Below are 22,859 nucleotides of genomic sequence, written 5' to 3'. Positions count from 1 at the left end.
AGCTATTGATATTATCGCTGATAGGCCAATGAAGGCCATGCATTTCTAGTCCATAAAGTCCTAAATGGAGTTTGGCTGGTCGACGTTCTGTCTTTGCTAAAGTTATGCCATTACATTTATACTGTATTAAGCTCTAAAGGGGGTTGTTAGGTTGGTCACTGTGTTGTCTTCAGTAAACTTTAGTACATTTTCAGGTCATCACCTCCCTAACAGGTGAATGCTGACGAAAGCACTGGTACCATCATCATTATCATAGAGAAACATTCATTTTGAATACTTGTCATTTTGAGTACTTTCGTTGAAGATGTTTCTTTTGTTTGCTTAATAAAAAAAAAAAGGTCTTTCTTAACATGTTGTCTGTGTCCTTTTTTTAATTATTATTTTGCAGAATTTGTATCATGTTCTTATTTGTTTACATTATTTCCTGTGCAATGATTTTTTTACTGCTAAAAGTGGTTATTTTATGGTAGCCTACACAAATAAATGAAATGATTCCAATACAATTACTTGAACTTGGAAATTAGCCTATTATTACAATACATAGGGTACAATGTACACTGTAGTGTACAGTATGTATTGTAGGCTAATCTGTACAGTGTACATCAACCAATGAATCCCTACTTCAGCTTTTCAAGATATCTGATCTCCAAGTTCACAACTCATTACAGCATGAGTCATTATGAGCTTGTAGATCTGCTATTTTCAAAAGTATTCGTGAAAAGGGCCATTCATAAATGAGCACAATACTATTTTGATGCCAATTCTTTTGGACTTTTACTCAAGGAAAAAATGTAATACAGTATTTGTACATGGTGCTATATACATTTACTTATAGTAGGTAAAACAAAAGGGAGTACTACTTCTTCCATCACTGCAACTAGAAATCACAACGTGATGGAGGCTATTAGACTGTACTGTCTAATGCGCTGACGTGACAGTGACAGCTGACAGACACTTCAAACCGTACGAAGCACGTCACAACCTGTCCAGTCAGTGTCTTTCCTGCTGTACGCACTACTGTCTGAGAAAACAGCAAGCACGTCACTGTCCAGTGTGTCTGGTTCCTATAGTGTCTGAGAACTTGAAGCATTCACCATTCAAGCGTGAACAATGTCTCCCTTATATAGGAGGTTAGGAAACACTTTTTCAGTTCAGTCGTATCTTTTCTCAGGCACGTACGCACATGTGTGTATGATACTTAAATGTATACTATATATTTGTAACCCTCAGAGTTAATAGACACAGTCTTGCGTATACAGGGGTCATCGCCATGTTGGTTTGTGGTGGACATTTTGGTCAAAATTCCATTTTTGCCACGGACATACAAAATACAAATGTTCAATTCGAACACTCACAGTCCATTAAGAAGGTGGAAAAACCATGTGGTATTACAGAATTTGCTCAAACCGTGGCCTCGCTCTGCAGTCTTTCATATTATGGAAGCCGTGCTGAACGCACACACATATGGCATACCACTTTCCTGCATATTTTAGCATTGGGGGAGTGTCCATAAGTTAATTTTATTCGCTTTGCGCAATTTGCTATTAAGCCCCTTGACCTAAAAAGAATCAGGGCATTCCGATTAGACCTGGGTCTGACCACCATCTTAAATGCAAAAAGCAATGTTTGATTTTACACAAGAGCCATCTGTGCGCTGCTCAGCAGTGTTGCCATGTCTGTTTATTATAAGTGACTTTGGGCTTCTTTGTCTGCAAAGCTGTAAATATTGGTAGTTGTGGCTGCTTTTCTTGTTTCTAAAGTGCTTATTTGGGCTTTCTCCTAATGTTGTTTAAACCAGTGATCCTCACACAGTGACATTGCCATGTCAAGGACCCCCAGATGAATGCATTTGCCCAATTAAGGACTCTAATACAAAAATATTTTGACAGATTTGTGTTTTTAAATATTTCAATAAAATGTTTCAAAGATATTGTCACTTTTTTCCAAGATTCCTTTTGAAAATAGCAGACCTACAAGCTCACAATGCATCACGTGTTGTGAGATTGTAAATGGGCAGTGCCACATTGGCACAAAAGAGGGTGACAACTGAATATTGTCAGTTTAAACATCTATAGTCAAATAAATGTCCCCCACATTTTTATGTAAATTACATTCTGCACAGCACATTCTATACATTCATTAAAACTATTAACTCTGACTGCATGGGGATATATTATAATGATCATTATAACAAAAGAAAGAAGAACTTTATATTTGTGAACAATCAAAATATGAAATTGTAATGTGGTGTCATTCAAATTAATCTTGATATGGCACACTGACTATCTAGATTCTAGAAAATAAAAACATGGCTCTTCATTTAAAAAAGGTTGCAGACCCCTGTTATAGGCGCTATAGACCTATTTACTTGTTTCTATGAGACATGGCAACAGCGCTCGCTTGCGCCTGCTGCCAGCACGGAGGGACGGCTTTCTTTATTAAAAAGTTGAGACTTTAAACGGTCATAGTTCTCAACCTTTTAAAAAACTTTAAACATCGCCATAATCCTTGGGAAGTTTGCTTTCATTCGCTTTATCACACCCGATTCTATTGTCAATTTGTCATCCAATCAAACATAGCAAGCGAAGACCATAACATTATTACGTTACGTTATGCACACACAGGGAAGCATGCAGGTGGCATTTCAACTCATTCCTTCATGAATGAATGAAATAAAATACAATAAACGTTATTTTACTGGTGGGTTTTTTTCAAATAAAGAGGGTGTGTGCAACAGTGCATGCATGCGTGCAGCAATATCTGTCCTGAGTGTCGGGATGTAGCTGTATGGTCTCACATAAAAATGTTGAGATTTGAAACGCCCATGATTCTGTGAATTCTCAACCGTTTTTTTAAATGTAAAATTATCCATACTCCTATAATACATTATGCTATTGTTATCCAGTTAAATAATATATCATGCAAAATTGTACGTTCGGGTTAGACGATTCTGGGAACATTACGCATGGATTGACAGCCTATGCTGTGTATACTCACAGTTCCCTTCCAATCTGAAAGGTAGGTGCCATTTCAAAGGTTTAGTTATTCATTTATGAATCAAATTAACTAGAATAAAGTTTTTACAGCTGTTTTCCCATGCTTATGAAGTGATGTGTCTGCGTAATATCTTCCTCCCTCCCTTAGTATAGCCTACAGCTGCCACCCTGTCATGACTTTACAATTAACACTGCAAGTTACTTAACAAAATAGAGACATAGGCCTACAAGCTTCACGGCTGCATGTGACAGCTTGTAGATCTGTTATTTTGAGGCACAAAGGAGACAGCATGCAGTGCAATAGGAATAATTAACCCAAATGTGACAAAGTCATGTCATGTCTATGGTGCCTGCCTGCAGAAATGTAATACCACTCGCACGCTATTAAAGCAAAGCCGGATTTGCGCATATCGTACGGGGGATCAGCTGACTGTTAAGGGGGTCTTTGCAAATAAAACATTTGAGAACCACTAGCACTAGACTGCTAGTGGACTCCAGATGTGCCATACTGTTATAGTAAATAATTGTACATATTCTGCAGAAAACCACTTGAGAGATCTTCACCCACTGCTACGTCTGGGGAAATCAAAATGATTTAATGGGGTTGGATCAGTAGGCTGATCATCTGGCTACGACACTCTACTCAAGACAGATTGATAAGGAACAGTAACACAGTCAGAGCAGGGTGAGCTGGGAACAAAGTGGAATAGAGTAGAGAGTGGAGATGGTAAGAAGATAGACTGTTCCTTTCTGTTCCAGTCAATCCAATACATTTTATCTGAGCCTAGTGTAAAATTATAACTCACCCTCTGCTTGTCTGGGTCAACATATCTGATGCCAAAGTAATCCTTCTCCAGCAGGTTGAGGTGGTGACAGATCAGGTCAAACAGGTACTGGCCCTTGGCGTCCCGCTACAGACAGACAGACAGACAGACAGACAGTTAGACAGACAGACAGACAGACAGACAGACAGACAGACAGACAGACAGACAGACAGACAGACAGACAGACAGACAGACAAACAGACTGGAAATAAGGTTCCATCTTATCATGAGTCATATCATTATCAGTCATGTACAGTAGCGCGGGACCCACTGGAACCCACCAAGGAACACTAGGGGTCCCTGCTACTTTAAGAAACACTGCCCTATAGCCTACAAAGTATAAGCATAACATTACCCAAGTGTATCTGTGGTGTGTCTGGGTGGAAAGGTATCCATTGTCATAGGCGGAGATGTGAGAAAGTGAAATCTCTACAACGGACAGCAGAAAGATGTTTTAATATTTCACCAGGCCCTGGGGGAGATATCTGGAGGCTGTCAAATATTCATACAGTACTTGGCAGCAGCCATGTGCGTATTTCTGGAGAAATCTGTGGTCCAATAATATAATCAGTGAAATAGACTTAGAGGAATAGAGTGAATGAGAGAGGTTCAGTCAGTAAAATAGATCGAGTCAGTAAAATTGAATCAGTGAAATAATACTCAGTGAAAAAGGGTCAATTAGATAGAATGCCCAGTGTTGTACAGGTTCATACTCTGGAAAACAAAGGCTTAAAATACATTTTGGATACTGTCTGGCAAGTGTCATGTCATATTTACTTCATGAAGTAGTGATTAGTGAACCTTTACAGATATCTGTACGTCCTTATACAAACATTTTCAATCCAATGTTTATTCAGGGATTTGTAGCTTGCTGACTAATGACTTGCTGACTGGGGAACTCTTAGCTAATTAGAGGAGTAATTAATGTTGTAGCACTGCATCAAATATTACTCTGAGCAACTATCAGATTAAAGTCCTATATGAGCCAACTTCAAGCTTCTGTACCAGTGCCTCTCTGCTGCACATTCTTTAAATAGATTAACCAGGGTCTTTTTGTTGGAGGGGATGTCATGTTTTCCTGGGTTTAGCACATGTAAAGCTTGTCATATCCAAAAGTGTCAACTTCATAGGTTGGATTGATACGCTTATCCCCACTCCACTTTTTTACAGCGTGGCACTGTAGCGACTGAGCCGTCTAGATGTGGATCCGTGTGCTTGCATGTGCGCGTGTTAGCGTTTGTGTGTGTACAGTATGTGAGTACATAGCTAATATCCCACCAAATCCATTGCACCAATCGGGGTGCATGCTTAGTTTAGACTAGTCATTGGTTAGACATGGGTTAAGGTTAGGTTTAGGTGTGCTGCCCCTGTGGGAGGTTAAGTTTAGGGTGAGGGTTTGAGATTGGTTGTAGTTGTAGTTGACTAAATGACTGGTCTTATAACCAATGACTAGTCTAAACCAAAAACTGTCTAAGTAAGACTAAGTACTGCACCCCACCAATCAGCACCAAAGATGTTGAGTAAATTGCCAGTAGGCCAAAGAAGTCCCAGAATATTTTCACAAATGTTGTATTCATTTTGAAATATTACACCTTTTTAAACAAAAAATCTTGCACTTGAAGTCAATGCATCATTAGATCAAACAAAAGCATGCTCTTTAATCTTTATAGTACAGGAGAGTAAAGCATTTGTTCTGCAGGAGTGAAGAACTTCTTATACCCCCTCTAAACTCATCAAGTGATATGAATGCGCACACACACCGTTGCCACACACGCTACTGTACCTAGGGCTATAGTTTCCCATCAAAGTGCTTCCTCTTCCCAGTCTTGAATTTACCAGTGTGGTTCCTGGGAGCATAACAGACAGCTGTGCTATGAGACAGCTGATTCGAAAGTGACAGCTTTTTGTTCAACAGAGGGTAGCATTTCAAACCCAGAGGCGCTTTCAGTCTTTTTCTGCTGCACATAACAGACAGACACCAGGATTTCCTTACTCTACGATTTAGGACAGAGACAGAAAAAGCATGCTTTACTCCCACGCATGTATTTCTAAAATATCAGAAGAGGTTTCCTACAGTATAAACATGACTTTGCAAAATGGAATATGTTGAGTGGAGGACAATAGCTGAAATATGAAGCTGCTCTGAGGAGCAAACATTAGCAGACAGAAAGCCCACAGCAATGCAATGCAGCACATAAAACCCTGTTATGAATTAATGAGACCTCCCTGCACTTCCTCTCCCCTCAATAGAACCAGCTCTCAGGTGACACAGGTGGCTCTAACACTTAACAAGGTTATTGCAGCCCTGGGATAGTGGGATGACAGTCATTCTTTTTAGCGCTATAGTCTAACAAACTGTGTGTGGCTGCAGAGAGTCTCTCCGGACTGATTCAACCTGCATTTATTATCACCAGTGACCGAAGGACCTATTGTATTTGTGACTCCAATGCTGCATTCACACTACCAGAAAGAAAGCTACAAAACAGCTGGTCAGCTGCATTGCTGCAGAGTCACTGTTTCTCAAGCCAACACAGCATTCACCAGTATTACAAAATAAATACACATCAGATGAAGTGTGCGCTGCACTTTTTGGATATTATACCACACTGTACATCTCCACCGGACCTGTGTCATAATTGGCTCTCTACCTGTCTACCTGTCCTTAGTTCCAGAACTAGTCTGATCAGTTCCCAACTTCCTGAACTGATCAATAACTGCTGTAAAAGGTTTTGTGACAAAAAGGAATAACGTGTCTCTGAAACTACTGTCCCATCTTCCTTACTTGGACTATTGGAGAACTCCGACTGAACCAAACGCAAAGACTTTCTGTCCAAATCCAAACCGATTTAAAGCTTTAAAATGCTAATCAGTTGCTGGAAGCAGAACAAAACAAAAGAAGAGACTTGTGTGTGAACTACAGCTTATTGCCAAGCAAAAGCATAACATGAAGAACACATTGTAACCCAGACCTGAATTCACTGGCTCTTATGTCCTCTCTGGTTGACACACATCAAACTGTCTCTCTCTCTCTCTCACACTCACACTCACACACAGTCTAACAAAAAGGATTAATTAGAGTAGCTCTTTAGATCTTTGCTGAAGTTCTTATATCGTCTATCGTATAGAACATTACTATTAAGTGTGTGTGTGTGTGTGTGTGTGTGTGTGTGTGTGTGTGTGTGTGTGTGTGTGTGTGTGTGTGTGTGTGTGTGTGTGTGTGTGTGTGTGGGTGTGAGAGAGATAGTTATTAATGAGCAATCTTCTACAGTTTACATGCTAAACAACAACACAGTCACAATGATTTATCTGATCCCAGGATTTTAGCAATTAAATGAAGTGGAATGAAATATCGGACATTATTTATGAACTGAACTGCAAACACACAAATGTGTTTTATAATGCACAACGCTCTCTTTAATCACTGTTAAAGACACGGCTGAAAGATGTTCATTGCTTGTTTTGCTATCTTAATCATTATCTATACTTTATACCTATCTTATATTGTTGTTGTATGTTTGAACAATTGCCTGATGAAGACCTAAAGGGTCAAAACATTACAGGTTTTTGCCATACAGTAAAAAGTCTCTTGTGGTGCTCTAGTAGTGTGGAGATGTTTCCCGTTTCCTCTCCGTACATTAACTCAAATACTATGAAGTACAATTTTGAATATTGCACTTACTTTACTCATGTAAAGAATGGGAGTGGTTCTTCCAGCACTGCCTGCTGGTATAGCAGCATGTGCTGCATACTGATGCGGTGCAGTGCACTGAGTCTGACATCCATGGCCTCAGTGGAATGGACAGCCCGGCTCTGCAGCGCAAAATAATCCATCTTAAATTAAGTGTTCTTCAACATCTTATGGGGATTAAAGCCAAGGCCAATCTGCAGTACAGTGGTGCTTAGATAGAGAAGATACTTTAAATTGTGTTTTTGTTCTTAGTATGTTAGCTACTGTAATGTCAATTGAGGTTGCGTGGTTTTCGTGTACAGTATTGCAATGTGACTTTTTCAAAATTTCAGTCACACTTGTATAAGGCTGAAACTACTGTGGGAATTACTGTTTGGGGGAATTATTTTATTTCCTAAAAAATAGCCATTTAAGAAAGCAGTATTACTTTTTATTTTGAGGGACGCTAGAGCGGCTAGACCCCTCCAATGCATGGCTTTCTGAAATTACGCCATGTGGCAGTCAAGTCTATGGAATTTAATGTTTGTTTAGGGTAGTTAATGACAATGTAAGACATCATCTGGCTGGCTGATATAAATACTGCCCTTGCTGCGCCCCTCACTTCACACAAGTGTGATTTGTTGTATAACGTACAGGATCGATCGACTGGGTTTCTAAGGTCCTTAAAAGACAAAGGTGTTAATCCAAAGGGTCACATACCTAGTGTACATTGTATGTGCAGTGTGAAGAAAACATTTGCTAGTACGTAGGTTTTCCCTGAAAATGAATGACTATGGTGCTATGTTTTAAGTCTCAGATCCCACAAAGCCTGTCCAACAGAAAAATTACAACTGTGTGAACTGTGAAGTGAGGGGCGCTAATATATTAAAGTCTAACTCATGTTGATTAGGTGATGTAATGGTGATGTAAAACAAACGGTGCGACACAAACATTAAACGCCATTAACAATAAAGAGACAATATGACGTAATGAGGCACATTATGACATAATTTTTCCCTTCATTGTCAATGGCGTTTACAAAACAAACATTGAACTAAAGACAAACATTAAACCTTGCGCCCCTCAAAAAGCTACTATATTTGACTCAATCCTCCAAACCAGTTTAAAGGACTACTGCAATGAAACTTCACTTCATTCATCAAGGTCCCAGTCTCACTTAACCAACACTAAAAAACATTCTTCACAGAAACTGTGCACTAATTAGGATCGTAATCGTTAACAAATAGCTGCCTCGTTAGAAGGTAATAATAAAGCCAATTTACTTAGTTTCTATGCTGGAAGCTCAGCTCAATGAGGGGAGAGAGAGAGAGAGAGAGAGAGAGAGAGAGAGAGAGAGAGGGCGCACGTTGTGTCGTGATTAAAGTGTCTCCTTCCATTGCCTTCTTCATGGAGACATCATTAAGCTATTTGATTTCACTCCCTGGTCTGCTTTGCTGTGGTAAACAAACACTTGTCATGCAATGCCTGCTCAGCACATTTCAATTCATGCTTTGTGTGTGTGTGTGTGTGTGTGTGTGTGTGTGTGTGTGTGTGTGTGTGTGTGTGTGTGCGCGTGTGTGTGCGTGCATGTAACACACATGTGGGTGTTTGTTGGCGGGGTTATAGAGGGGTCAGCCTGTGACCCATGGGGAGATGGGATTAATGCAAGCCTGCATGCCACTGGGAGGAAAATGGTTTCTTTTTTTAAGCAGAGAGCTCTTAAAATGTGTTATGGAGAAGCAAGCAGCACATTGCCGCTTCATCAGAGATACCATAAAAGTGACACGCACGCACGCACGTGCACACACACACACACACACACACACACACACACACTCACTCACTTTTAATGAACAGGGCTGTAAATGTGTTAAGGAGGCACACGCTTCATCAGAGCGATAAAAATGATACAGTGTGAGGCAGCAAACAGCTGCACTCTGGGGTCACGATCATGGACATTAGGAACATTTTCATTAAGGACCTCCAAATTGATATGGATTTAGCCATGGACCCCCATCTGAAAATAGTTTGTGCCAGGGACCCTCATAAGAAAAGATTTGTGTTATTTAATAAATTAATAAAATCTAAATTATTCAAAATGATTCAATAATTTTCTAAATGTTTCACAAATAACAGATCTACAAGCTCATATCACGCTATGTTTCTCTACGCTTTTCATCTCTATTCAGATTAATTATTGAGATGGGTTTCATATCAGCCAGGGAAACACCACATCAATAAATGATCGTGTCGTTTTAAGCTTTGGGATGGAAGTGACTATATCTGAGGAAAATGGCTGTGAAAGCATTAAGGCTAACTGTAACCTCAGGAGAGTAGAGACTTGTACTGTAGTTACAGACTGCAACTTCTGGCTGTTTATGGATCCAATCCTGCACAGAGCGTACACAGTGAAATTCACAGTGTTCATTTTTCTCTGAGAGTGTAAAAGAAAGTTGAACTACAATTATTGTAATACACCCTTAGGATTTTTACCCACCAGGGGCAGTACGAATAAATGATAGAACAAAAAAGTTGATGGCTCATTCATACCGGTTGATGCCTTTATTTGTGGTGATAAATCAACTTCTGTCCATCCATCCATCTTTTCTTCTATCCGGAGTCGGTCACCGGGTTAACAGTTGCTGCAGTGTGCTTCAGACACAGTAGCTACAGTAGCTACTTCAAACAGGGGTATCCTGAGTTGTTCCAAGGCCAGCATGGAGATATAATCCCCCCCATCTGGTCCTTGGTCTGCCCCCCCCGGGGCTAATTCATAAATAAATGAAATGCCCCCAGTGTCTAACGTTTAGAGTTAAATTGGCACTCTGTATTTAGCAGTGTAAGTTTACATCTGTAACACACACACACACACACACACACACACACACACACACACACACACACACACACACACACACACACACACACCATTGAAAATCTCTATGTAGATTTCACTGTGCTTTAAGGGGTTGTCTCCAAGGCCGTTAAGAATTTAAACAACCATAATAATAACGCTTAGAAAGAAATGCTCCTATACCTCCCATCCTTAGAAAGACATATTCCTATCCACCTCTAATACAAGCCACTAAAGTACTGTCAACCACGTGCATTCATTTGCCGCTCTGCTGTCCTGTATGCTCTGCTGAGGTGGTCAAATATATGTACCCGGGGGATGGTCGGTAGGAAGGAATAACAATAGGATATTGTAATACTGTATGTCCTGCATGAACACTCAGCAAAGATAGTGCCAAAATGAGTTTGGGAGAGACAGAGATATCACAGTGCAGAGAGGGTGAGCTAAACTCAGTGGTGGAAAAAGTACTCAGATTTAAGTAAAAGTAGCAATATCACAATATAAAACCAAAAATACCCTGTAACAAGTAAAAGATCAAATTCAAATGTTTTACTTGTGTTAAAGTACAAATGTATTGGTATAAAAAATTACCAATGTAAAAGTACTATAATATTTTCAAAATGTGTCAATCTACAAGCTCCCAATGTGTCGCATCATTCACAAGGTGTTGATGTTAGTAATAATATTCTAAATTTAAAAAACTATAGTAACTGAAGCTGTCAAATATAGTGGAATAAAACGAACAATTCCTTCTTGAGATGTGTAAATGGAACTACTAAGTTAAGGTACCTTAAAAAGTACAGTACTTGAGTAAATGTACTTACGTACGGTATATACTTTACACAACTGGAACAGAAAACCACAGACTTCAGAGAGGGTGAGGATTAGAATATGTGCAGAAGTGAAGCTATTATCTTACATTTTATTTTCAGATGAGTTTCTGACCTTCAAGGGATAAGACCTGAGACCTGAGGCCTTCTAGTGGTTCCCAAAATGATGTATCTGGTCGCAGAAACCCCCCCTCCCAAATCCTAACCTATAGTTAAACCTATAGCTAAAATAAAAAATGACACCGATGCTTTCCCAGTTTTAAGGGGTTAATTCCATGGACCCAGTTTGACAAGCACCTGCTCTCAGACATGGTCCTTATTGACCTTATAGTGATTGACATTTGGATCTTGTGTTATCTGGATGGAAACATAAAGGTAAAGTTCAGGTTTTTTGATCAACTTATTTATAAACATAGTCACACTCAAAGTGGCGTCCGGGAACCCCCAGGGTCCTTGAAGGGGTTCCAGGGGGTCCCCAGCAAAATGTGTTACTTCAGCTATTCAAAAATAGCCAATATACAAGCTCACAACGTGTGGTGCCGATGGATGGATGTCTGCACTGCAGCATACTGTAAGTCTCCTCTCCTCTCCTGTCCTGTCCTGTCCTGTCCTGTCCTGTCCTGTCCTGTCCTGTCCTGTCGTCCTGTCCTGTCCTCAGTGGCGCTGGCCCATCCATCAGTCTCCCTGCAGGTAAAGCAGGAACCCACTGAGAAGTGTTCTGTGTGCCTTTCCTATCCGCCTCTTTCAGCAGCTGTACTTCATCTTATGGTAATTCTTCCTAGAAGACACTGAGGGCAGAGCTATCCAACAGTTATATTTCGGGGCAGACATGAGGCAGCCCAGCTGATGGGTGAATTGACAGTTTTCCTGGGCACAGTGGCAAGTTCTTTGCCCCTGAACAGGGAAAGGGGTTGTGCTGGATTTACGCTGGATGAAAATGTACTGGGCAAAATCGAAATCTGAAGGCTTTATCCTCCAGGAAGCATGACGGTCTACAGCAAACTCCGATCCAGCCAGTAGTTTTCGATATCTTATTCTTGTTTGTGACGGAACAACAAACTGACCCGCAATATTACCATCCTTATGCCTGCTTTATAGGCTACTTGGTTGTATGCAAATATAGCAGATCTAAAAGCTCACAATGATCGAGCGGTTCTGCAACGTGTTGTGAGCGACACACAAATAGAATAGAAATCACCCTTTGGAGCTCAGGCTCAGCCACGAGGTATCTATCTATTAATGTCTGTCTGTCAGTCAGTCAGTCAGTCATTCTGTCTGTCTGTAGCCTACACTTCCTTATATTAACCTGACTCCGCCAGATGGGGCAGTAGAGAGCCCCATCTGGCGAACATCATTTGCTGTTCATATTATTCAGAATGGGTAAGGACTAGTACAAAGAATTCTGTAAACTGGACGTTATCTATATCTCTAATTGTAGAAAAGTAAAAAGTACAATCTCTGAGGTGTCGTGGAGTAGCCTATAAGTACTGTATAAAGAATCGAAAATATGGGCTACTGTAGGCTATTCCTGGAAAATAAAAGTAGGCTACCTAAAATTGTTCTTAGGTACTGTACTTGAGTACCTGCATTGTGTAATACAGACAAAGAGCGGCAGAGCGAAGACACAGAACCCCTAACTGCTTCTGATAAGCAGTCTGGTGCCTTGCATGGTTTTCTCTGCCTCTGGTCAGTCTGTTGCGTGAATGGACATAATACTTTGCAGAAAGGCACTATTACAGTGATAGATACACTGGCAAAGTGATGTTGGTGTTTGTGTTGTGTAATAGGGTCGAATGGACCAGTTCAAACTCCTCAGGGATTGATATTTCCATTGTGTATTTGGCCCTCAATTATGGAGCTCAGACTTCTCCACTTTGAATTGAACAGCCAATTGATTCGTTGTAGTGTAATGAAAAGGAAAATGTCCAGCGATGTGACATTTCTACTTACTTACTTCACAATACCACGCCAGACTTCCCGGTCCTTCATTGCCATCCCCAGTTCCTGCTTACTGATGCATGTGACATCAGGAACAACAGTTTTCTACCTCTGGTCTGCTTTCATTTTACGCATGTCATTGCAGGCTGACCAGGCCATACCCTTCCTAATTTGAAAGTTCCTAGTTTGAATAAAAAAATACCTACATACATAATTTCCAGTAGTATTGATATTTAAACAAAAGTTGAGCTGATCTTCACCCATCTGAACACAACTTCCTGCACTGCGGGTTCGGGTGAACCACAGTTGTATGTGGTTTCAGAGGCTCTGCATATAGCGCACAAACGGAGCTTGATACAGGCTATAGACGGAATGGAACAGGGCCAAATCTACGAAGGAAATCGGGTGGATCACATTTCCTGAGATAGTTTCTGTATCACATTCACAGTCAGCCGTCAGCAGGATTTGAGCGTTGCACTTATTTGGACTGTTATTCCTGCTACTCCTGATCTGCAGAACGGAGCAGACAACCTAAACAAGGACACAACATGACAATGCTTATTTTATACAGCGTTGCATGCTGGTGTCTGCTGCGTGGCTAAAATAGCATATCCACAATCTCACAATGTGCCGCATTGCAACACATAGTTCAGTGAGCTTGTGGATTAACTATATTCAGTGAATAGATTTGGGGGAAGGGAGGCATAAGGGAACCAAGTATAGACCCCTGGCAGACCCCAGGCAACAAAGTAGGCTATATAGAGTTTGTCAGTGATTTCAGTCAAAAACCCTTAGGTTTCGTTTTTGCCTTCGGACACAAACTTTCATCCAATCAGGATAGAGAACAAAAACGAAACCTAAGGTTTTTTGACCCCCAGGGGTTAACTGGGGACAGGGAGGAACTCCTTATATGGTCAGCACACTCTATAGTAGAGAGGATTATCACAACAAAACAAAAAAATAAGTGATATTTGAATTGAGTGAAATCACTGACTCTACCTTTAACAGTCATGACACATCCTGTAGTAGGCATCCTCAGTAGGCTAATATAATATTCATAATTCTCTCTGTCGGGTCTCGGGTGGAAATGTCATACATATATGTCCAAAACAGGACTTTTCCGGATTCAAATTGAAAAATATCAAAAGTAGCAGATTGACAAGCTCGAGCTTGTAGATCTACTTCTGATGCTTTTGAGTGACGCTGTAGTATGATCATTACTAGTAGGGCATTACTTTACTGAAAAACATAAAAAGTAAAAAAAGAATGTGGAGATAAGAGGTTTCTGCCTGACAGCAACGATGTGACAGTTCAGCAGTGATTTCAGGGTCGTTACTTTACAACACACATCATTTATACACATCCGATGTAATGTTTTCCCATTTTGTCCCATACGTCTAATCGTCTATACACACTGGATTATACTGTCAGAATACAGTCAGTGAGGCTCTAGTCTGCCTGAACCCTCAGCTGTACTTAAACACGGTTTAGATGATATCATCAGATGCACCAAGAGCAGATCATAAGACTGCCTGCACAGATAAGGCTGTCATGGAAATAAGCGTTGTTCATGTGTATCATGTGTAAACATTTGAAAGTGTCAGGAGAAGCAGAGGTTGAGGAACTGTGTGTGTGTGTGTGTGTGTGTGTGTCTGTCTGTGTGTGTGTGTGTGTGTGTGTGTGTGTGTGTGTGTGTGTACTTGCGTGCCTGCGTGCATTTCAACGAATGTGAAATACACAGTAAAGAGCTTTGGAGAAGGGCACTCACTATACAGTATAAATGTAGTCCATTTACCATGTATACACTAATTAGTACTAATCAAGGAAAAGCAGCACAGTTTAACCTTGAAGAATGCCCTTCCTATCCTGTCCTTTTCTTAAAGGTCAGGGCTATTATACACGGTAGTCACAGTGCATGTAATGTAATGTAATACTGTAATGAATGTGAGATATTCATGGGAAACTTAATGTCAGTAGAGAAGGTAATGGAAACCAACAGTCCATGTAATTGAATCAAGATCAATATGATGCCAATGACATGATGGGCACGCTGAGAACAGAAACAGTCCCATGTACAGTACGATGCTGACCAGATGTCAGGTTCACTTCACATCCATAACAATGTAATCCTGTGGATCTCAGGATCCACATGGGAACCTTGTGGCTCCATTGTGGACCTCACACTTCATGTGACCAGCCTGTGACCTCATTCATCTGTGACATCAGTCATCTATGACATACAGTATATATGAAATTAAAGAAATGTAAGTGAAACACATAGGAAATAATTAATGCAGGCACTTATGTGGCCTACTAGCAGTGTGTACAAGACTGTTGCTGATCGGTTGCAAGATTAGCACTGGACACACACACACACACACACACACACACACATACACACATGCACGCTCCCAAAGCCACAGGCACGCATGCACACAGACCGACCCGACCCTCCTATAGACGGCTAGCCTCCTGTAGGGCAGAGAAGACGGCGTTACCCTCAAGGTTGGAGTGACTTAACTTTTACTAGTCTTGCATCACATCTGACTATTACCATGTCCATGCTGAACTATTTAAAGGAATGAAAGGTCACACTGAATTGGATCCATTCAAAGACATTAAACTGTGACAAAGATGTGGAACATCGCGTCTAATCACAAGAGAATTTCTGCAAATAGGAACAGTGTCCTCTGAAACCTCAATTAGAACCGTTTGAGGTTCAAGCTCTGAGAGCCCATTTAGAATTATAATTAGGTAGGTTAACCACCATATTTTATACTTCGTTGTACGATAGGGTAAACATATCCTTTCTGCAGCTGATAAAATGGCAGCACATACTGTGCAGTAAGGTCACCTCACGGTTAATACCATTCAAAATCGGCAATTCACTTCTTGGGAGTGCATCATTTGCATCTGATTTGCACCATCCATGGAGACATGGGATTGTATAATTGCAAACGACGGAAATACTTTGGAATCCCTTGTCTCCTATGCCAGATAAGTGAACCCTGAAAGGGTTTTAGTATTATTTTTTTGTTAAACCACACTAAACAAGTTCACCACACTAAACAAGTTAATTCTCAACTATAAAGAAAAAGGGGTCACTGATATTTGGCTCAAACGAAGATGTTGTACCTAGCCAGATCAAGAACCAGAACAATCCAGAACCCCAAACACCCCCAAACCACCAAGGAAATGTGAATGATGAACATCTAGAAATTCTAGATGTACTCATTGGCACTTCAGCGATGCTTGTGGAACTTGGCTGTGCCTCATTCCTGATCACATAATTGTCATGAGAATATGGTAAAGCTTGCAGATAATGTGATCCATTGGAATAATTATGGACAACAGTAAACAGCCAGGAATCGAGCCGGTGTAGGATCCCACATTTGATTAGCTGCAGGGTTTAAACCCTCACCAGGCGCACCTCTTCTACTATAGTGAACGGCAGAGTGACTGATGTTAGTCTGCATCAAACGTTACTCTTTTACCTGCTTTTTACTAACACTAACATTACAAAGATGCCCAGAACATCAGGATGAACCTGTGTAGTTTATGGCTGCTCCAACAGTAGTGGCAACATAAAAAACAAAAAAATCGGAATGTCAAAATATCCACTGCGGTGGCTGAGACCAGAGCCATACATTGACACGAAACAAGACAGGAACGCCCCAAAACGTCACATCCGGGACATTTACCCTGGCAGAATTTTCTATGGCTGCCAATGCAACTTTTTCCAATCCTTAATCACATACGGACAAACATCTATGCCGATAATATCTAACTTGCGGAGGTAGCGTGCCTTGTCCACGGGCAACAGATCTTTCAACCTATGTCATTGCAAATACGTTTGATAATCGCTACTCTGCGCAATATTGTTTTGGAAATGCCGCAAATTGCATTGCAGTGAACGAGAGCAAATCACAGTTTACCCGGGGGGTGGTGACTCCGCCCTGAATACGCGTTTTCGTGTCAATGTATAGAGTAATGGTTGAGACAAAAAATTCAAAATCATTCAATATTAATACTAAATGGAATGGCTGGGTCAATACTTCTGCTCATCTATCAATTATTAAACTACAGTGTGGAGGTAGTGATACCAACCGTACAATAATATTAGTTCACTGGCGCTCAAAGTGGGGTCCAGGGAACCCCCTGGGAGCCTTAAGGAGGTTCCAGGGGGTCCAGGGAACCCCCAGGGAGCCTTAAGGAGGTTCCAGGGGGTCCAGGGAACCCCCAGGGAGCCTTAAGGAGGTTCCAGGTGTTATGAAAACCAGAGTAATCACTGTAATCACTCATGTACAGTACAAAATATGTAATTGTTGTTTTGTTATTGTTTTATTTGGCCTACACCAAATCTTTTTGACAAAAAATAGCCAATCTATAAGCTTAGCTCATGATGCGTTGTGAGTTTGTAACTTTGTAGCAATTATTTGCGAATGTTCTCCCCCAGAATAGGCATGTTGGAGTTCAAGTGTAAACTCATATCAGGTTGGCTTTCTGTCTTAATTCAGTCCACATATTTGAAATGTATTATAGTTTAATGACTATTCTTGTTACTGTATACTTTGCTATACTTTTCCAATGGTCAAAACTGACAATTAATTACAGTGGAAATGATCCAAAACTGGATATGAACTGTCAATATAATTCTAAAGCTATACAGTATACATTACACACATGTGGTATTATTAAATAATTTCACAATGCGCCATGAGCTTGTTGATGGGCTATTTTTGACACTTTTCATACACTTTTGTATTAAATTATGAGCTAGAAACATAATCTTTTTAGTGGCTTTAAAATTGTATCGTACTACGGATCCCCTGAATGGCCATGCATTCAAAATATATTTTTATCTTGTACGTACAAGATAATATCTCGTCCGTATGAGATAATATTTTGTACGTACGTGATAATATCTTGTACGTACGAGATAATATCTTGTACGGACGAGATATTATCTTGTATGTACAAGATAAAATATATTTTGAATGCATGGCCATTCAGGGGCTCCGTAATAATGGCTTGTCGTAGTGTTGAAAAATAATCCAAAGTGGCGATCACAACAACAGAACGAAGGAGGAACGCGCCCGCAATTTCCCAGAACCCTTTGCATGCCAGTGTGACAGATGTTTTTCCGATGACGTCAATCGACATCAATCAAACTCGTCACCTATCCCTCTGTCCGATGGAAACCCTCTAAGGAATAATAACTTATTAAAACCGCAAATTAAACAATGAAAACGTAACTCGTGTAACTCGTTATTGGGAGGGAAACTGTTCTACAATCAATTAACTCATGTAACTCGTGAATGGGGGTTTATCTTGTTTTATCGCACATGGCTTCCAAGGAGATTTATTGTTGGTTTTAATATGTTTTATAATTAATTTGGGCCCCCTAAAAGTGGAAATATTCGTTGTGCTCTTCTATGTTTTTCTTTTGGTCTGTATTGTACTTTGTAAATCTTTTATCATATTTGTATTATTGTGTGAAGCAATTTGGATTGCCTGTATATATTAAATTAAACCAATAAAGCTGCCTTGCCTTCTCTCAGAACTGCCGATGCTTTTACAATTACACACACGTTCATTACGTACAGATTGTGATTATCTGAACTTGAAGTTATTTTCTTTATACATGAAATGCAGCTGTATTATGATTGAGGCACAACATTACCAAACAATCACATTGTGTTCTGGGTCCTGTAATGAAACTCATTTAATAAAGTGAAGGAAGGCTACTAATAGCTGCTCATTACTTGGCTGAGTTCACCATAAAACGTTAGGCCATATGATAGATTTGGGGTGATGGGGCAGAAGATGAAATAACGGATAATGGACCTTATCACACATCTGCATATCGGTATGAAGAATAGTGTGTGCACTGCAGTGCACTGTGTGGAGCAGTGCTGTGCACCGTGGTACGTCTATATAGTTGTCTGTGCGGTGCAGTGTGGTACGTCTATATAGTTGTCTGTGCGGTGCAGTGTGGTACGTCTATATAGTTGTCTGTGTGGTGCAGTGTGGTGCATTGTGGTACGTCTATATAGTTGTCTGTGTGGTGCAGTGTGGTGCATTGTGGTACGTCTATATAGTTGTCTGTGTGGTGCAGTGTGGTGCATTGTGCTACGTCTATATAGTTGTCTGTGTGGTGCAGTGTGGTGCAGTGTGGTACGTCTATATAGTTGTCTGTGTGGTGCAGTGTGGTGCATTGTGCTACGTCTATATAGTTGTCTGTGTGGTGCAGTGTGGTGCATTGTGGTACGTCTATATAGTTGTCTGTGTGGTGCAGTGTGATGCATTGTGGTACGTCTATATAGTTGTCTGTGTGGTGCAGTGTGGTGCATTGTGGTACGTCTATATAGTTGTCTGTGTGGTGCAGTGTGGTGCATTGTGCTACGTCTATATAGTTGTCTGTGTGGAGCAGTGTGGTGCATTGTGCTACGTCTATATAGTTGTCTGTGTGGTGCAGTGTGGTGCATTGTGCTACGTCTATATAGTTGTCTGTGCGGTGCAGTGTGATGCATTGTGCTACGTCTATATAGTTGTCTGTGTGGAGCAGTGTGATGCATTGTGCTACGTCTATATAGTTGTCTGTGCGGTGCAGTGTGGTGCATTGTGGTACGTCTATATAGTTGTCTGTGTGGTGCAGTGTGGTGCATTGTGGTACGTCTATATAGTTGTCTGTGCGGTGCAGTGTGCTACGTCTATATAGTTGTCTGTGTGGAGCAGTGTGATGCATTGTGCTACGTCTATATAGTTGTCTGTGTGGTGCAGTGTGGTGCATTGTGCTACGTCTATATAGTTGTCTGTGTGGTGCAGTGTGGTGCATTGTGCTACGTCTATATAGTTGTCTGTGCGGTGCAGTGTGGTGCATTGTGGTACGTCTATATAGTTGTCTGTGTGGTGCAGTGTGGTGCATTGTGCTACGTCTATATAGTTGTCTGTGCGGTGCAGTGTGGTGCATTGTGCTACGTCTATATAGTTGTCTGTGTGGAGCAGTGTGGTGCATTGTGCTACGTCTATATAGTTGTCTGTGCGGTGCAGTGTGGTGCATTGTGCTACGTCTATATAGTTGTCTGTGTGGAGCAGTGTGATGCATTGTGGTACGTCTATATAGTTGTCTGTGTGGAGCAGTGTGGTGCATTGTGGTACGTCTATATAGTTGTCTGTGTGGTGCAGTGTGATGCATTGTGGTACGTCTATATAGTTGTCTGTGTGGTGCAGTGTGATGCATTGTGGTACGTCTATATAGTTGTCTGTGTGGTGCAGTGTGGTGCATTGTGGTACGTCTATATAGTTGTCTGTGTGGTGCAGTGTGGTGCATTGTGGCAAGTCTAGTTGCAAACATGCATCAGCACTACTCAGCCAGTTATCACACTTTATAGATCCTCCCTCCACGTGTAAACACAAGCACACACAAGGGAAGGCAAATTGTGTTTCAAGAACTGACAAGGAAAGACCACCGACCCAGGCCAGGTGGTGACTGCCTTAAAGATGGAGTGCCACCATTTTTTTCCACCCTAAAACATGATCATCAGGTATTATTACAATATAAGGGGGAAGAACTTTTTCCAAAAAGTGTACAGTATTTGTTAAAATCATGCTTTTATGTGGAACCCCCCTCCATGAGGGACTAGAAGGTAGCAGCCACCTATCCCACCTTAAACCCTCTAGTCTAGACTTAGAAAACTGAGTTGTCTCTGTACTTGTGCTGCACTTTTTCTATCTACACAACATCTCTTCGTCAAAAATAGCCGATCTACAAGCTCACAACGTGCTTGGGGGTAATGTTCCTCTCAGAATATGGATGCTGGTGTTCAAGTTGTAAACCTCCTCCATTGGGACTACTATACGACAGCAGATATATCCCACCGTGAACCCCCTCCATAAAAACTAGAACAGAGGAGGTCCCCGAGTCCCCTCTGTGACTCCCAAGAATGTGTTCTCCTCTGCTGAAAAGTGCAAACATCCAATAATGTTGTCCTCACTGAGTATAGTCGGCAGGTCAAACACGTTACTGATCAGAGTGTGTGTGTGCGCGTGCGTGTGCGACTGTGCGTGCGTGTGTGCTGTGCTTGCACCCAGACGGGAGTCAGAAGGACAAAGGCACAGTGCTCTCTCAGCCACTTACAGAACATCCGACCTCAAGGCTCGGTTATCGGATCATGAGTTGTACTCACAGACGCACACGCACACACTTTCTGTCACTATTGGTTTCTTCCGCATACCTTTTAGCACTTGAATCAGCCCTCTTTTATACGAGCTAAATCTACAAACTGTATATACGAGCTTATAGAGTACATTTAATCCATAATGGCATGTCCAAAACATGGAGGCCAAGATGAAAAAGGATAATGTATGGGGTAGGGCATTAACGACTTGTGATATTTGCAAGTCGACTTGCTGTCAGTAACTTATTTGATCTGCGCGCACAAATGCACGCACACATGCGCACTCACTCACTCACTCACTCACTCACTCACTCACACACTCACACACTCACACACTCACACACTCACACACTCACACACACACACACACACACACACACACACACACACACACACATGCCACAGGCTACACATCTTGGCAACTAGCATGCATCGTAAAGTTGACCCCATTGCTCGAAGAACAGTTCAAGTAAGCTTTTCTTAAAATAGATCTTCCAATCTCTGGCATGAAGTGTCAGAGTCTTCTCCAGTAGTCTCTTGTTCATCATCTATGCTGGTGTTTGACCCTAACTGCAAGGGAATTGGCATCATCATGACTCATCAACATGAGTTGATGGCCTGGCTCTGTGCCCACTCCAATCTCTGCTCATACAGCCTCAAAATGTTACTAAAACATTTCTGATATCCTTGGTGGTAGCATAGCTGCTGGAACAGACACGTAGTGTACCGGCCATATTCTTTTTGATGGCACTCAAGGCCCAGCCCTTGCATGTCTCTGCTCTCGTATATCAATGGCACTTCACCACTGACCCTAATAGTAATACTGTAGCCAGGATGGGTACATGCATAGGACAATTTTATACTGTATATGTGTCAAATATACTGATATGGTATGTGATTTCTGCATCTCTGTCTGTCTGTCTGTCTGTCTGTCTTTGATGAATTGAATACTTTATTAACAGTTAACAAGAAGTATCCTACAGATGTAGTTATACAATGATGCTAAAGGGATAACACAAAAAGCCCTGAGGGCTTAATTGTTTCCATTGTGGTCTGTTCCTTAATCTGCTACCACTGCAATGAGACTTGGCTTTTCACGCATTCTTCTGGCACTGCATGGCGCCACTTTTTCCCCATAGAGGGCTGGGATGGATTGTGTTAAGACATTCTGGGATGGAACTTTCCATTTAGTTAGACATAACATAACACATGAGCTGAGGAGTTTAATCCATGAAATAATGTCTGACAGACATTCCAAGATTTGTGACAACTTGGGAAAGAAGGTTCTGTGGCAGGAAAGGAATTACATTTAGTAAATTACTAATGTACCGGTACATCGAATCTTGTTTCATATGCACAGCCTAAGCCTAAGCCTAAGGCATAAGAACAGGGAAGAGGGAAGGAATAAAGAGATCTGACTAAGGCTATCATCAGTCAGCAACGACAAGTATGTGGGGGCTAGCTATCTCAGGCGCCCTTGAAGAATTGTTACCACTAATTTTTGGTGTCCTGTGTCCTGACTGTCCTCCTTGCGCGGTGAGGGAGGGGGGTGTTGCGTGTTGCCTGTCCC

The 22,859-nt window shown here is 41.2% G+C and overlaps 1 protein-coding gene across 2 annotated transcripts in view; it reads right to left on the bottom strand.

Moving 5' to 3' along the window:
• Positions 1-22,859, bottom strand: part of LOC308312327 (FERM domain-containing protein 5-like) — a 101,707-nt gene that overhangs the window by 30,000 nt on the left and 48,848 nt on the right. For both annotated transcript variants that reach the window (XM_080758929.1, XM_080758928.1), the window contains exon 2: positions 3,803-3,907. In XM_080758929.1, coding sequence (XP_080615055.1) covers positions 3,803-3,907 — 105 coding nt within the window. The remainder of the gene's footprint in view (positions 1-3,802; positions 3,908-22,859) is intronic.

This window comes from Protomyctophum bolini (assembly GCF_963924005.1).
Source record: "Protomyctophum bolini genome assembly, chromosome: 1".
Taxonomy (NCBI): domain Eukaryota; kingdom Metazoa; phylum Chordata; class Actinopteri; order Myctophiformes; family Myctophidae; genus Protomyctophum; species Protomyctophum bolini.
The sequence above is the reverse complement of the archived record's forward strand: the minus strand, read 5'-3'. Positions and strand labels throughout refer to the sequence as shown.